Genomic DNA, 14416 nt, shown 5'->3' on the forward strand with positions numbered 1-14416 from the left:
TGCGGATTTCTTCGATATAGATGGCGTATAGGATAATTACAACCATCTCTTCCGGTTATCTCGTTTCTTCTGGTCTCAGGTCGCACATATTGTTCATTACAAGACCATTCTGTGAACCGATTCCTTCTAGTAAACCGGATGTCTAATGTAAGCGTTTCCGGTGAAGTGACCAGTTTGTTTTTTGTGCCGCACCTGATATTGGTAACCGTTCCTGTCGGAATTGTTGACACCTTGCAAAGACGGTGATGGAAAATATTTCCTGTCTGCAATATTAACACGGCGATTGATGCATTGAAATAGCCTTGTTTCACCTTGGTCATTAATGTGTATACCATCACTATGGAAAAGATGTTGGACCGCGTTGCCATTTCGGTAGACGAAGGAGCTATATATATCCATTACCTCAGCATCAGTCTCTGCAAACACACGCTGTACCAATTCATTTATCGGAGAGACATTTGCATCCCGTCGTGGACACACAGTGCAAACATAAACTTTACATTCACACTGGCGCAAAAGTTCAACGGTTTTCTTAAGATCTCCGTAGATTGTATCCAGTGGAGCCCGGGGAGCAGCATCATTCCCGCCGGCGTAGATTATAACCGAATGCCACTCTTCCTTGCTTGAATCATTTAACTTAGTGCAGATGTGTGATAACTTCTTGCCTGGATTTACGTCAAGTTCAACTTTTGGATGCAGACGCCGAAATTTCATACATATGAGGATTGAATCCCCAATCACCAGTGTTTTTGTTTTGTGCTCAATCGGTCTCACGTCGTTTTCAAAAGCTGTTTTCTGTGATGTTATTTTTGTAGAAATTGGTTTATTCTGCAATTTCAATGTTTCATATAGTTGTTTCACTGCGTCAGATATCGCTTGCAATTTCTTTGCATTGGAGTAGGGTAAAAAGGGGACTCTCGCGGCCATCTTTGGCGATTTCCCGCGTTAGCGGCCATGTTTGGCGATTTCCCGCGTTAACGGCCAGGGGACTCTCGCGGCCATATTTGACGGTTTCCCGCGTTAGCGGCCATGTTTAACCATTGTTTGAAATCTAAGACAAAGGGTCATTGTTTAACTGGGTCTCCATTGATTAACAGTATTCATTTCAATAGAAGGGATATAAACAATAGCATTGTCACACTAATCACATCAGTGTATTGTATGTCAAAGGACAACTCATCCAACGTTTCTAACATAGGGTCATCGACCTAGGATCTATTTAATGGTATTGTTTTCCCTCATCAGACGATGGACTTATCATAACCTCCACCATCTTTATATGTGATCAAACGGATTCTTTTATATGTAAGATCACAGGTCATTGACAAACAAAAGTTCATCAGAACCCAGCCATCGCGTGATCAAGTGATTTCAAGAAATTGAATGACTAAAGCCTGACCGTTTAGTGTCAATTCGTACAACAACACCATATCTAATAGCCACCCAATTACTCTCCAACGTACCCATTGTAATAACTTAAAAGTGAAGACAGTTAAATGAGCTGCTGATGGCTTAAAAGACGAGATTGTCGTTATCATATATCTAGTTTATCATTCAGGGTGACTAAAGCTCTTCCATTGTGGTGAGCTATCACAATAAATCACTTATTAAACCATTGTCAAATGCCAGCGCTCGATTCACTGGACTCTGTTTATCATTATGGACACCTCCGTTGAACCTTACAATGACATGAAAGTTTTTCAAACAACTTACTAAATAATCTTTTATTTTGACCACCAAAAGTAGGTTTTGAAGATATAACAGTTTTATCCTCTCTTAGCTTCTTTTGAGTTTCACTATTTTTATGAAATCGGTAAAGGATTCACACAATTTCTTTATCAAATAACCTCATACCTTAAAGGTATGATGTATCGTTTACATTTCATTAAATCAACCCTACAGAAATGTTAAGATGTGTTCGATCTTATTGTAATGAAAACGTGAATGTTTTTTATTATTTATTTTTGTGTATAACTATTTCATTCCATTAATACAATACTTTAAAATTTAACAAGACCAAATTGAGATTTATAAGTTGAGGACATGTCTGACGAGCTATTTTATACCATTCTGGTATGTTGTATCAATAAATAAAATATCAGACAAGATTTTAATATTTATTTTCTTATAAGTACAATACAATGCAAATACAAATAAAGTTGATTATAATTGAATTCAAACAATTTGTTTAACAAAGATCATACATTTTTATTCATTTTTTTTATTTATTTTAGGTTACATTTCAACAGTAGAGCAGTAGATAACATCACATGAAATTACATGAAATTAGATGTAATTTGGTATAAAACATAGAAATTATATGTCTTGTATCTTATAATGTCCATAAGCATATGATTTAATTCCATCTTCTAATAAAAATCTTTTGTCATCAAAACTAGATAATCCTACTTTGCTGATTGTTTCCAGATAAATTTTATGGTTATGACTTCTTAATGAATGCATTGTTGAGTGCATTTGAGATTTATTAAATAATACATGTTTATAATCATTAAGAGTCAATGATTTTTTAACAACCGCTTTTGATATCCCTTTTGCTCTTTTCTCATCTATATCATCACACTTAAATGCATACATTTTCGATCGCAAACAGCAATATTCACTAATACATTTCTCATTTGTTTCACTTTTCATTTTTCCCATTACTTTTTTGTTGAAGTCACTATATAAAAAATGATCTTTAGGGAAATCTGAAGTGTCAAACAAATGTGAATAGGCCAACATATCTTGGAAAATGTCCGGTGTTGTACATGATACTAAAAATGAATCTGTGTCCGTTAATTCTAGCTCAACGTTGCTACCATACACATTTTTCAAATGATTATAATAAAAATCGTACATGGTATATTTTGACAAATCAAGGATACTCATTCCAACAAAAATTGGTTTATTTAATTTAATTTTTTTGCGACTTAATTCAACACCAACAAGGTCTTCAGAAAAAATCCGGTGCATCTTATAAGTGGGTTTGGATGACACCTTCTGTAGTCGTTTTTCTGTATGAACAAGTTCTACGGACCGATGCTTCCGAAGATTTTCCATGGTTTTTCCTGAAAGTAAACACAATTTTTGGTAAGTAACTTTTGGAATCTATACAGCTACACTGTAGGACAGACAATGGAGTCTTTTCAACTCCAACGTAGCACTAACATTGAACTGTATACAGCTTTATATCAAGACAGATATTGGAATCTAAACAGCTGCAAATTTGAGAGATCTTGGATTCAATACAGCCTAAAATTTGGACAAACATTGAACGTTATACAGCCTCAACTGAAGACAAACATTAGAATCTATACAGCCTCAACTTAACAGCCTCAACTGAAGACAAACATTAGAATCTATACAGCCTCAGCTTAAGACAAACATAAGAATCTATACAGCCTCAACTTAAGATAAACATTAGAATCTATACAGCCTCAACTGAAAGCAAACATTAGAATCTATACAGCCTTAACTGAAAGCAAACATTAGAATCTATACAGCCTCAACTTAAGATAAACATTGGAATCTATACAGCCTTAACTGAAAGCAAACATTGGAATCTATACAGCCTCAACTGAAGACAAACATTAGAATCTATACAGCCTCAGCTTAAGACAAACATTGGAATCTATACAGCCACAACTGAAGACATACATTGGAATCTATACAGCCTCAACTGAAGACAAACATTGGAATCTATACAGCCTCAACTGAAGACATACATTGGAATCTATACAGCCTCAACTGAAGACAAACATTAGAATCTATACAGCCTCAGCTTAAGACAAACATTGGAATCTATACAGCCTCACCTTAAGATAAACATTGGAATCTATACAGCCTCAACTTTAGACAAACATTCGAATCTATACAGCCTCAACTGAAGACATACAATGGAATTTATACAGCCTCAACTGAAGACAAGCATTAGAATCTATACAGCCTCAGCTTAAGACAAACATTGGAATCTATACAGCCTCAACTCAAGGCAATCATTGGAATCTATACATCTTCAAGTTAGGACAAACATTGGTGTCTATACAGTCTCCGTATTGTCTTGTACATATACAGCTTTTAAAAAGTATTTAGCAACAGCTTTGGTTCTTAATCTGTTTTATTGATCATATACAATGTATTATATAACATGAGGTACACTAAATGTAGCAACCACATGCAGGGAAATCCTTAGACATGTTAGATATTTTGTAAGAAAAATGTTGAGTTCTCTGTAGCCACTCTATATGTTTATGCATAAAGAACACATTTTACAACAAAAAATATATATGTTTTATCTTGAAGGCTAGGAATGGACATGTACATGTACCCTATGACACCAACACAATATAATCAAAATAACAACACATTTAAATTTGTTAAAATGTTTGATAATATACGAATGGGTATTCAATGAAGAGTATAATAAATACAGTTTAAAATGGCAAAACTAAAATGACACATTCGGTCTTGTTTCGTACAGAAAAATGAAGAGAATGAAGGTACACATAGTGTCAACATAAATACATACTATCCCCAAATAAGAAAATGTTATGATAAAGGTTGATTACTCACCACTTAACCTCATAAAAATACAGGTAGTTACAAGACAAATTTCAAGTATGTGGATGAAACAAATGGAACACATCCAAGTTAACTGAAGACTCTGACTATGTCTGGATTTATCTTATCTTGCACTGTCAAAGAATATTTTTCCATATCCATGTTTAATGGAATATCATTACTATTAATATAGATATTCATTATTGTAGTGCATACTTGTTATGTAAGTTAAAATAAATCATGTTCAAATAACAAAGGGAACACATCCAGATTGTCAACTGTAGTGTGAACTTCATTATTTCTTTACTTTCTATGTTAAGAGAACCTTTTTTTCTATTCTTTGCCCGAAAAAATAAATAATAAAGATATAGATTAAAAGCATCCCCATTTATCAAAGATCAGCAGTTAGCAATTTTTTTGGCAATCTTGGGCATTTATCAGTTCATATGCAATACAGAAATAAAGCTGTTAGCAGGAAATTACAAGAATTTCAAATGTATAAAAAAAATATTTTTGCATAAAGTTTAGTTGTAGAGGATCTTTTAGGAATTATGATATAGTAATACTGGCAAATTGAAATTGGAATACATGATACTTATTTCATGGCAAGATTTAAAGTTTAACACAGTACCCGTGCCAACTAAAAACGAAGCTTCATAAAAAGCGCAGCTTTAGCGAAGCTATTTCTTCGCTAAAGCTGCGCTTTTTTTCCAAAGCTGCGTTTTTTTCAAAAGCTGTGCTTTTTCTTCGCTTTTTTTCAAAAGCTTCGCAAAAGCTGCGTTTTTTTCATGAAAGGTTCGCTTTTAGTAAAAAAGCTTCGCTAAACCTTCGTCTTTTGAAAAATAGCTTCGTCTTTTTGTTTAAGCCATATTTTCCTTAAACAAAAGCTTCGTCTTTAACATAAAAGCTTCGTCTTTTGCATAAAAAGCTTCGTCTTTTTGAAATTTAAGATGGCCAATATTTATTGGAAAAGACGAAGCTTTTATTTTTTTGGATCTTTTGCTTTGTAGGTGCACTTTTTTGCGTTTTAAGTGTATAATATAAATAATAAGTGCTTTTTCTTAGCTGAAGATTTTTTTCTTTTAAAAATTCTGCATTTCATCTCAATTATAATAATTCATGTTCAAGTTAAGAATTTCTTTTATCAGCAGTAATTGAAATGTTTTAGTTTATCCATGTGTAAATCTACAATAACATTAAAAAAAAAAATTCAATCATTCATCAAATTCATACATTCTATTCCTGATTGAATGAAGTATTCAATCTCTTGATGAAAGAATGAAATATGGAAAAAAAAAGGGTTGAATCCAAAAATAAAATAATACATGGATGAATGAATGAATGATTGATTGATTGATTGATTGCACAAATGAATGAATGATGAATGAATGATGAATGAATGTGAATGTTTGATTGATTTACTGATGTATTGATTGATTAACTGGTGGGTTGATTGATTGGTTGGTTGATTGATTAGTGATTGAATGAATGAATGAATAATGAATGAATGAATGAATGAATGAATGAATGAATGAATGAATGAATGAATGAATGAAAATTTTAATAAATAATTGAATGAAGGAATGAATAAATAAATTAATAAATAATTAATAAATTGATTAATTAATTTACTTAATTAGTTACTTTTAAATGACTGGATGAATAAATGAATTATCAATTAATGATTCAAAATAAAATAAAAAAGGATATTTTTAATAAATCAATGCAATAAATCATAATTTTATAATATTATACAAAATAATACACTTACAAAATAAACAGTTATTAATTGCATTCAACTGAATTTTCACAGAATTCATATTACTTAAATTTCCATACATGTTATCATCATAGATCTTAATGCTTTGTTCATAAGCCATTCCCATGATAAGCCATATTTGTACAACAACCAATCAGAATCTCAGAACCAAATTTAAAATAGGGGCGGCCATTTTGTTGGGATTTCAGCAGGAAGGGTTGGATGTTTTTAAAGGAATTAATGAATTTACACAAATAACAACCATTGATGATTAAAGGGATAAATTAATGATATTAAATTTATGATATAACTATCATAAGATCAGATGAACATGGACTATGATTTGGAATGACAATCCAATCATTTGATGTTTTGTAAAAGATGACATGCAATACTGGTGAGTTCTTATAATATTCTGATCTTATACTTATTTTAGTTGTTTATCAATTACTTCATAACCTCAGTGACTATTTTCTTAAACATGTTGGACTTTATTTTTTCAAAATGATATCCAGCTCTTAAAAATACAATGAAATTTATAAGATATAGTTTTAATACTCATTGATTTCTTGTTTTTACCCTTGGCTTATCAGAATATCTATCAAAATTTGCAGAATGTTTTTCCATTAAATGTACATCTGATAAGAATCAGTGTTGTTTTACAAGGGGTAATAAAACTGCCATCTGCCAGATGACCTACCAGATATTGAAAATTGGATTGATCCATTATGTAAAGTATTAATTAACAATCTGGTAGTTCACACTGTGTAATAAACAGAGCTGTTAGGAACCTCTAAATTTAACAAAAGGGCAACATAAGGCAGAGTATGGAAAAAGTCATTTTACTATGTAGTTGACAGTTTAAAAAAATAGTTTACAATTTAGGTATCATACTGAAAAGTATGCCTCTACACCAACTAATGGTGTAAATAATTAGAAGATCTAAACAAAAATAAACAATATTAAGTATAAATATTGATTTCAAACATTTAGAATATGCTTCCATGTGGTTAAATAGAGACTATAGTATCCGTGAAAAAAATTTGATATTCAACAATTTCACATTTTAATACAGCAATACAAGGTCATAATGTTTTGTTTTTATTCTTTATTGGGGAAGTTTATACACAGCTATCAATGGGATATTATTTCATATCATGTGGGAACTAGTGATAAACTTGGCATTGATGTATATATGATATATATTTTATTAAAAGTTTTTTGTTACACCAGTCTGAGGCTTTTTATCCCCTATAGTATTAGAGGGTTGGAGGAAAAAAAAGCAGCTTTTGAGAAGAGCTGCGTTTTTTTGCCACAAAAAGCGCAGCTTTTGCGAAGCTTTCTGCAGTATTGGCCAAAAAAGCGTAGCTTTTGCGAAGAGCTGCGCTTTTTGCTTGAAAAGCGCAGCTTTGCGAAGCTTTCTGCTGTATTGGCTCAAAAAGCGCAGCTGCGCTTTTTGCTTGAAATAGCGAAGCTTTTGCGAAGCTTTGTGCGGTATTGGCCTGAAAAAGCGCAGCTTTTGCGAATAGCTGCGCTTTCTGGCCAATACCGCACAAAGCTTCGCTATTTCAAGCAAAAAGCACAGCTTTTGCGAATAGCTGCGCTTTTTGGCCAATACCGCACAAAGCTTCGCTATTTCAAGCAAAAAGCGCAGCTATTCGCAAAAGCTGCGCTTTTTGGCCATTACCGCACAAAGCTTCGCTATTTCAAGCAAAAAGCGCAGCTTTTGCGAATAGCTGCGCTTTTTTCCGCACAAAGCTTCGCAAAAGCTTCGCTATTTCAAGCAAAAAGCGCAGCTTTTGCAAATAGCTGCGCTTTTTGGCCAATACCGCACAAAGCTTCGCTATTTCAAACAAAAAAGGAAGAAGCTTCGCAAAAGCTGCGCTTTTAACAAATCGAAAGCTTCGCTAAAGCTTCGTTATTTTGGCCAATACCGCATCGTTTTGCGGCGCTTTTAGCATCGTTTTGCGACGCTTTAGCGAAGCTTTTTTGGCACGGGTATTCACATATTCAGAAGAAAACAAATACAACATACATATTATCGTTCTTCAATGCTGCATGCAAATCCTTATTCGCCACCTCTCGAACACCATTTTTCCATGAGTATATACTGCAATTAAATCATAATATAAAAGAAAATTCTATGAAAAATCTTTCTTTTGTTGATCACCTTCAAAAATCAAAGTCTTAAAACCTATTGTGCAAATATTAAGAAGTTTTTTTACAACAAAAGTATGCTATATGGATTGCCTGTACGGTAGTATTAGGCAAAATATATTAAACCATACTTTGTGGTTTGCTTTACTGTCATGATATTATTTCAAAGTCTGAAGCAGTTAAATATTCCTAAAAATCCAATAAAGAAAAAAGTCCAATTCTAGGATCACAATACACATGATATCATATTGGAAATCATGATTAAAAAAGAAGGTGTTTTAAACATTTCTTGTTAACATTACCTGACAATAAGACTCTTTCCTGCCTTCCCTCATCATATTGCTCTCAACAATCTGCATAACCTGAAATTATATTTGAAAAATGCAATACTTGATAACTTTGTCATTATCAACTATGACTGTAAGTCTTGGTATAAAACCTTCAGTTCCCACAGTCTTTGATATTCTTCAAGATATATTACAAAAAGAAAAGGAAAATCTTTACTGTGAATCTTTACTGTGCATGATATCTGATACTGTGATAGATCTGCTTTCAGTTTCATTGCCACAATTGATGAAAATAAAATTTAGACAAATGGGAGCAATTCTCTCAACTAGAATCTGACATTGCATTAAGAATGTTATGAATCGGTCAATTATAACCACAAACACTTGACAAAGTACCATTATGAACCAAACATACATAAAATAACATTCAAATATTCGTCTTTGATATTTCAAACGTCAAAATAAAATCATATATCTTTTACTGTTAGCATACTTGATCCCAATCCTTTCGTACCACAGCGACACATCATGGTGACGGAGAAATTACAAAGTTGACTTGAGGCTGTTTATCCATGTCGACATATTGGAAGTCCAAGTTATAATCCTTAAAATAGCTATTATACAAAAACGGGAGCTTAAACGGCTATCCGGAAATAAAACTAGTTGAAATGGTCGCAGTCAACAGTTTCATGGTTTACTTTACGGAAAAATTTAAGGGTGTATAGATTCCAATGGTCAGACTGTGAGCGTGTATAGAATATAACGTCGACCGACTTAGCAGCCAATAAGTACTTTTACCACGAAACACAAAATGTGAATGGAATCTACTATTTTCCAGCAGCCAATAAGAACACCTGCCACACAACAACAATGTTTCAATGAAAATATCATTAACGCAAATGGTTTATATAAATAAAACACGATGAAACATAATCAAAAAGAACCAGTACGAACAAAAGTAAGCCATAAAATGAATATGTATTACAGTACTCAGTACAGTAGAGGCTACACGCGGCTAAATAGTATCCGGGATAACCAGCTAATATGTTGATAACACATAGGGGGAATAATTTAAATTGGATTTATTTTTGGCCCCAGATAACTTAAACATTTATTAGGGAGTTCAGAACGTCACGTCATTTATGTAATTGGTGCCGATTTTCGTAAAATATTTGTGTACTTTAAATTCGATTTTTTATACCAAAAGTAATTTGTTATTTAATAAATTTAGGTTCCCTGTCAAGATTAATTCATATTCTCCATTATAAAGAAAAAAACACTAAAATTGAATTATTCGTTGATGAAGAATCGATCAAAATGCAACACTATCGATTTCGCTACTGCACCGCGACCTCGCTCGCCCGGTCACGATTTTTATCTCGCTGTTGAATACTAGTGTTATATAACCAATTTTCCGAAGGTGTTCTCCCCTGTTAATTCTTATTGTTGACCAATCAAATGAAAGGGAATATTCAGATCTCGATTTTGACAGTTGAACAAATCGAATGCGTAAACAAACAACGAAATGGTGTTTAATTGAAGGCGAAAACAGTGAGAAACAACAGGTAAGATATTAATAAACAAAAGTGTTCAATCAAATACCAACACTACATTATATTTCCAACAAAAATATGCGGTTATTTCACTTTTTACGCTGTATTTTATACGTCGGAAAATTCATTTTCCAACCCCATTCGGCAATGTTTTGATTACGTTTCACGTTGACGTTTACCCCACCCAAATGAATTCACGTTCCGTAATATTAAAAGCATGTGGTTGTATTTTTCAGGTCTGGCGATCGGTGTTTAAAAGGAATATGTCAGAAGATCAAAGTAGTAAAATTGGATTATTAGGTATGGAATTTGGAAAACATTTATTTTATTGTCGTCAAAATGTTGAATTAATGACAAGTTGTTTCACTTTTCAACAATATAAGAATGTCTGAATGGTTTATTATGTAGACAGTGCTGCACTTCACAGTACTGTTCTCTGTCAACAAATGTTTTTGTTATTGCATGAAGTTGAATTCAAAATTGATGTTTTATCAATGTACACACCTGTTCGTACATTAAGAGGTATTGAAAGCTATATTTAGTTTCATTATCTTGTGCATGTTGTTTGTATTTTGATATAAGTACAGTTAACGAACTCGATGCTTTGTGGTTCGTGTATTTCTCTTTCAGTTCCAGTGTGCATGTCGTTTTCAAGAGTTCCTGATGGTTTGATTTTAATTTTCTTATATGATTATACATCTGTCATCATAATGCATTTCTTGGATAAAATATAGCTAGTGGTATTTTTTTCAACTAAAATAAATCAGTGCCTTCATTTATCAATTAAAAACCAATTAGAGTGTATATATATGAATAATTTTTAACCATGTGAATTTTTTGTTGTTGTACGGATATATGAAATCTTGTGCAACAAAACATCTTTATATCTCGATGAAATAAACATTTTTAATAAAGGGGCTTGCTCATGTTGTGGCAACAAAAATTAGTTCTCCCAGTAATGCATCTGAAAACATATTAAAATAAGTTTACTCTTTGGTACCGAAATTGCAGAATAAATAAAAAGTATAAACAGCCAATATGGTTTTAGTCGAGAGCGGACCCAGGCTGGTACAGTCAATTATTAGTAAGATAACGGATTATAACCACTCTGCCACAGATACTCATTAACAACTTGTTGGATATTTTAACCATAATGCAATATATTGAAAACATAACATGATAATGTCAATCAATCAATCACACTAGAGACATTCATGAGTCTTGTAGCTTGAAGAATAAGGATAAGTATACAACTCACCCTAGCGCCGGCGTCACACTTTGGTTTATGTTTTGAATGTAAGCACCTTTAAGTCATTATCTCAGTAAATACATCATTTATTGCATTGAAATTTGGATATGTATCCCCAACTATCTCACCTATTAAAGTAATGAAGTTAGATAACATTAACTTTTCAATTCTTACACTGAAAAGCAGCGGAATAGTTGAGCACGCTGTCTCTGTGTCAAACCATGAGCGATCCCCTTTAATAAGTGGGAAAAAATACACGGTACCACATTTGATGTTATTCTGTGAGTAATTTTCTGTTAAAGACTAAATTAGATTATAGGACAAGATGCTCTCTCACAGATTGACAGTTATGACATTCTTTAATTTCTTCAGATTATTTTAAGTTGTCAAAAAGGTAAAGCTGTGATGTTCTCCTTGATGAGGTCTTTACAACATTTTTAAAGTGAGTCACATGGGATCAAAAACTTGGTGAAAAGATCAAATCTTAGAAAAATATAGGGAACAAACTTAAGGCAATATATCTGGTCCAATATTAATAAAACTTAATCAGAATGTTTTCATTAATGAAATGGTTAATAAGTTTTAAACTAGGTCACATTGGGTCAGAAACTAGGTTGATAGGTCAATTCTTAATATTCTTAATATATAAATTCAACAAATATGCTTGTTCTTTCTTCACATCTTCATTTAATTGCAGCTAGTTAAATTCATTGTTGACCTAAATTTTTTTGTTGTTCTAGGTCCACCATTGAACAAGGAAATTTTAGAAATCTGGGAGAAGTACAGTCAGCCTGCTGCAGTCAGAAAAATTCAAGAAGAGTTTGAAGTGTTGCGATCATCACCTGAATCATGTCTCAGAGTGAAGATGTTTCGTTTAAGTCAGAAATGCCAGAAGTTAAGAAAACAAAAGCGGGATGGTGAATTGCGTTCTATTTTGCAATCGGGTTTTCATGCCCCTGAAAAAAAGATCACTGAAGATGTAACGCTTGCAGATGAAAGCCAAATAAGACAAGTGCAAGATGCTGCAAGGAAAGTTGTTCAGGAGAATCACAAGTTGAAGAGAGAAATAGAACATGTTGAAGATACAAATGAAAACCTTTCTTTTCAAATTGAACATTATGGAAAAAAACTTGACATTCAGATGAAATTGTTAGATATGATGAATGGTCGCTACGGAGAAGCCATGAAGTATAAAAGAGAATCTCACAACTTGCAACATGAACTGGAGTTATGGCAACAGAAATTTCAACACATATCAGATCAGCTAGATAAAACAACCAATGAAATTTCAATGTTACATGAAAAGGTTAAGAAAAATTCCATAAGAAATCTGAACAAAAAAATTAAAACGCAGAGAGAAAGCCATACTAATTAAGAATTAAGTCATCTAGACATAAACTGAAACTTCAACAGCAGAAAAACCTACTTCCTAAGTTCATTGATGAACCACATCTGTTCGTTGGAAAGTCCATTCAGCAAAAGTTTAACATTCCTGATTCAAATGAAATTGAATGGTTTAATGGTGAAATCTTAAAACTTATTAATATAGATGGTTTAAATTCTACATACCAGGTCAAATATGAAGATGGTGAGCTTAGTTCTTACAATCTTTTGGTTGATTTTGAGAAAGGGGACGTTATTATTTTGTGACATTGTTATAGTGCTATGGACATATAAACATGTCAACAAAACTGTTTTGTTTACTAAAGACAAAAAACTTTTTTGGGTATGTCTTCTGTTACTGATCTTTAATACTGAAATGTATTACATGCAATCATTTGATGTGATTTAATGTTTACACACTGTATATATCATGTATGTGACATATAGAATTAGTAAGTTATCAAATATTACCAGTTTAACTTCAATAATAATAATTGATACATCTTAAAATGGAAATACTTTATAAACATTGAGTGGACGTAAATTAAGTTAAAGCTTACAAAGACTTGAAACATACATAAGACATAAATGAAACAATGAACACCATCCATTTTCAACTATTGCCTGATAAAAACACCCACATTTGCAACAAAAATGTATTCTCTTTAACTATTATTCTCATATAAACCATTTATACCTATAAACTAAATACACAGTGATCAAATTATAATGTTTTGAACATCATAGTGCACATACAAAAGTTTATGTGTAAATATGTAATATATTGTATAATGCAGCGGCGGCCATTTTGTCCGCCATATTGGATATTTTGCATGTAATTATTTTTCAAAGTTTTCCGTATGTCATAACATATCAGTAAATATAAACTTTCTTATTCATATTTAGTTGTCACAATTGGTTTTTTTAATGAAAGTCCAATGTATGTTGCTATTTCCTTACCATCGGCGGCCATTTTGTCCGCCATTTTGTCCGCCATTTTGGATTTTTGAATTTTATCAATTTTCTAAAATATTCTATACATCATAATCTTTCGGAATATGTATACTTTCCAATATCTCTGACTTGACACGGGCATTTCATTTTAATGAAATGCAAGATTTCACAAATAAACGGTGCCATTTTTATACAGTTGTCATATAGAGCTTGTAATTACAAAAATGTGCCATTTTTCAGGGACTAAAATGCTTATAACTTTGCTTCTACTGGGAATTTTTTCACCAAATAAAATTTTTCGTGATTGTATAAATGTCCCTTTTCCAGTAGTACATGTTAAAACCATTTTAATAGTTTTTTTCTTTTTTCACTGAACCCCCTACATTTATAATAATACATCAGCTTTTTAAAATATTATTACTGGCACAGTTTACCCCCATTCCCCCAATAAATACTGTACTTTATAATATTTGGTATTTGGTTTTTAATCCGAAACAAGTAAGTAAAAATATGT

At 32.3% G+C, this 14416-nt stretch overlaps 1 protein-coding gene and 1 long non-coding RNA gene across 2 annotated transcripts; one reads left to right on the forward strand and one right to left on the reverse strand.

Moving 5' to 3' along the window:
• Positions 1-2103: 2103 nt before the first annotated feature.
• On the reverse strand, positions 2104-9439 carry LOC128211073 (uncharacterized). Its single transcript, XR_008257200.1, has 4 exons — positions 9257-9439; positions 8779-8838; positions 8355-8429; positions 2104-3068 (listed from the first exon to the last, which is right to left on the reverse strand). It is a non-coding gene; the product is annotated as an uncharacterized LOC128211073 (long non-coding RNA).
• Positions 9440-10268: 829 nt separating this feature from the next.
• On the forward strand, positions 10269-13577 carry LOC128210602 (uncharacterized). Its single transcript, XM_052914953.1, has 3 exons — positions 10269-10328; positions 10553-10616; positions 12306-13577. Exons 1-3 carry the CDS (start codon positions 10269-10271, stop codon positions 12938-12940), a joined length of 759 nt encoding a protein of 252 aa, XP_052770913.1. The 3' UTR covers positions 12941-13577.
• Positions 13578-14416: the final 839 nt, after the last annotated feature.

The sequence above is a fragment of the Mya arenaria genome, chromosome 12, assembly GCF_026914265.1.
Source record: "Mya arenaria isolate MELC-2E11 chromosome 12, ASM2691426v1".
Taxonomy (NCBI): Eukaryota; Metazoa; Mollusca; class Bivalvia; order Myida; family Myidae; genus Mya; species Mya arenaria.